The 2990-nt window shown below is 39.0% G+C and overlaps 1 protein-coding gene across 1 annotated transcript; it reads right to left on the bottom strand.

The window, feature by feature from the left end:
- Positions 1–302: 302 nt before the first annotated feature.
- Positions 303–2070, bottom strand: LOC148563437 (uncharacterized). Its single transcript, XM_088486807.1, has 2 exons — positions 1509–2070; positions 303–1396 (listed from the first exon to the last, which is right to left on the bottom strand). The coding sequence occupies exons 1-2, from the start codon at positions 2068–2070 to the stop codon at positions 303–305; spliced, it is 1656 nt and encodes a 551-aa protein (XP_088342933.1).
- Between the last annotated feature and the right edge of the window lie 920 nt (positions 2071–2990).

The following is a 2990-nucleotide window of genomic DNA, read 5'->3' as shown; positions in this document are numbered from 1 at the left end:
CTCAACTTATTTATTGTCTGTCTTCTGATATTCTGAGTTTACTGTTTAATGCTTTTTGAACTCTCAAACACCATTTTCTGTTTGTCTAACTAAGTAAATCACTTAACCATTGTTGCTTAGTCCATCAATCCTCGTGGGATCGACCCTCATTCACTTGAGGTACTACTTGGTACGACCCGGTGCACTTGTCAGTTAGTTTGTGGTTGTAAATTCCGCACCACTATCCCTTTTTTATGAACAACAAAACCTAAGAAATTTCTAGCCGACACCCCAAAAGCACATTTCAAAGGATTCATTTTTAGTCATTTCTTCCTCATAGTAAGGAATGCCTTTCTTAAATGGTCAATATGTTGACCCACAGAAATCGATTTGACCATCAGGTCATCGATATATACCTCCATAAATTTTCCAATAAATTCATGAAAAAAGACATTCATTGCTCGTTGATATATTGCTCCGGCATTCTTTAAACCAAAAGGCATAACCACCCATTCATATGTACCTAATGCCTCAGGACAACGGAAGGCAGTTTTAGCCATGTCATCTTCCGCAATGAAAATTTGGTTATATCCAGAATAACCGTCCATGAAACTAAAAACTTCATTTTCCGCTGCAAAATCGATTAACATATCCGCAATCGGCATAAAATATTCATCATTTTGGGTAGCATTATTCAAATCCCGAAAATCGATACATACTCTTAACTTCCCATTTTTCTTCATCACCAGGACAATATTCGATACCCACTCCACATAACGTGCAGGTCGAATAAATTTTGCCTTGATCAAGCGTTCTATTTCTTCCTTAATTTTCACATTAATTTCAAGAGCAAAACGTCTTGGAGTTTGTTTCACAGGTCGAGCATTAGGTTTCAATGCTAATCGATGTTCTACTAATGAACGATCGAGACCAAGCATCTCATGATAATCCCATGCAAAACAATATTTAAACTCATGTAACAAATTGAAGAGTTCAGTTCGAAAAGGATCAACAAGATCTTTACAAATGTATGTAATTTGAACATCATCAAGAGTTCCCAAATTAATTTCTTCTAAGGGATCCTGATATTCGAACCCTTTATAATGATCATCCTCTTTATTTGAATATTTTTCAAATCCTAGAGGTTTCAAATCATAGATACAATCAAAAGTGAAATCAATGGAGTCATCAGAAATAGAAGAGACTTGGTCTTTGATTAAATCATCACTACTTTTATTTTCTACACAATGAGCCTCTGCTATTAAATCGGCAGTCCGGCTTGCATCATTAACTTTTTTACAAGAAATAGGGAAATCATAACTAAATTCGACTGGAGGTGTCAAATCAAACATATTACAATAGATAATATTACTACTCCTATCCGATTCAACTTTATCAGAAGAATCATCTTTATTTTCTAAAAACTGAAAATTATTTAAATAATTATGCAATGTTACCAGGTAGTTGAAAACTTCCTCCACCTGGTTCATAGTGCAGTCTTCAAGGTCTTCACAAAAGACAGTACCAACCAGTCGGCTCGAAGCCCAAATCTGGATAACGCAACTTCACCGAAAGGCCTTCTGAAGTCAAATAGCACCCTTCACAATTGTAAGGATTTAGAGATCGATCAACATTTAAAGGCTTTAATTTATGGTTATATATCCTAAAATCGACATGCATTTGTTTGACATATAGACTCGAATCTGCTTTGACAATTTCAGGTTTGCCCTCCTTAGTCCACAGAAGCACACTCTGATGCACAGTAGAGAGTGCAGCACCTACGTTATGGATCCAATCTCTTCCCAACAATGCATTGTAACTGGCTTTTGATGGCACCACTACAAACACAGAATGCCTTTCTGATGACCCCACTTTTACAGTCAAAGTGACTAACCCTTTCGCTGGCGTAGAAGCCCTACTAAAATCGGTCACAACAATGTTTGTAGGGACCAAATCATTAGGATGCTTTCCTATTTTCCCTAACATCCTTTCCAGCAGAAGACTAATCGCTGCCCCACCATCGATAAGCACCTTGTTTATTTTAAACCCATTCAGAATGGCAATAATATGAAGAGGGCATAGATGAGACATTTGCCTTTCAGTAGGCCGGGAAAAATACCCTGGCTCACTTCAATGCGAATGAAGGAGAAAGCCCCCTCATCTTCTTGATCATAGTCCTCATCTGGATTACTTTAATATTCTCCAAGATATTCAGTTGGAATGATCGAGATCGTCCCTATCATGTCATCATCTCCTTCATCAAAATACTCCTCGTCGACATCCACATCCTTATGTTTGTCGACTCCAAAAGATTGAGCAACTGCTTTGCCTTTTTCCATCTTTACAGGTGATGGAATATCTTTAGGATAAGTCTCCCCGTCAGAAGGAAAGACAATTCGAGAATGCACAAAGGGCGTTACCCCCTTGCTTACTTCCTTACCTGTCTCTATATGAAGTTTCTTACTTTGGTTGAAACTCCTTCTTCTACATCTTCTTCTTGGGTAATCTCTGGCTCATCCTCGATAGAAGGCATATTGGTTTCGAGACGGTGCTCGATGCCCCCACTGAGGATTGCGTCGATACATATGATCACACCTTTGGAATTCTTGACAATTTCTGATCCACTGAAAACCTATAGCCAGAGATCGACTTAAAGGTGCAGTCACATCATGGTGAGGGATCTTTGAACTAGAACCCTCCACTCGTCGAATTGGCTGCCTCTGGCGTGCTTGTTCCTCCCTATGAGCCAATTCTTTCTTCATTCTTTCTTTCTCAAAGATTGCTGCTGCCTCAGCATCAAAGACAGTATTACACCGAGGATACAGAGATACGTCCCTGTCTTTGATTTTTTGCTGAACCAAAAAATCCAGCAAGCCACCTCCCGTCCTGGGATATACAGATCTCACCTGTGACTCAAAATCATCAAGATCCACGTCGAAATCATAAGACATGCCAACCATGTTCACCCCTAAGTAAGGTTCGACATAACTAGCATCGACTTCGAAGGGATC

The sequence above is a fragment of the Arachis ipaensis genome, chromosome B5 (assembly GCF_059453495.1).
Source record: "Arachis ipaensis isolate K30076 ecotype BB chromosome B5, ASM5945349v1, whole genome shotgun sequence".
Taxonomy (NCBI): domain Eukaryota; kingdom Viridiplantae; phylum Streptophyta; class Magnoliopsida; order Fabales; family Fabaceae; genus Arachis; species Arachis ipaensis.
This window is presented reverse-complemented; position numbering and strand designations above follow the sequence as displayed.

Excerpts from the sequence above, each read along its gene's own strand:
- LOC148563437 (XM_088486807.1), bottom strand. The coding sequence starts at position 2,070 with ATGTCTCATCTATGCCCTCTTCATATTATTGCCATTCTGAATGGGTTT. Across the intron at positions 1,397-1,508 it reads TTTGGGCTTCGAGCCGACTG|AAAATAAAGATGATTCTTCT; the intron begins GTTGGTACTGTC and ends TTCAGTTTTTAG.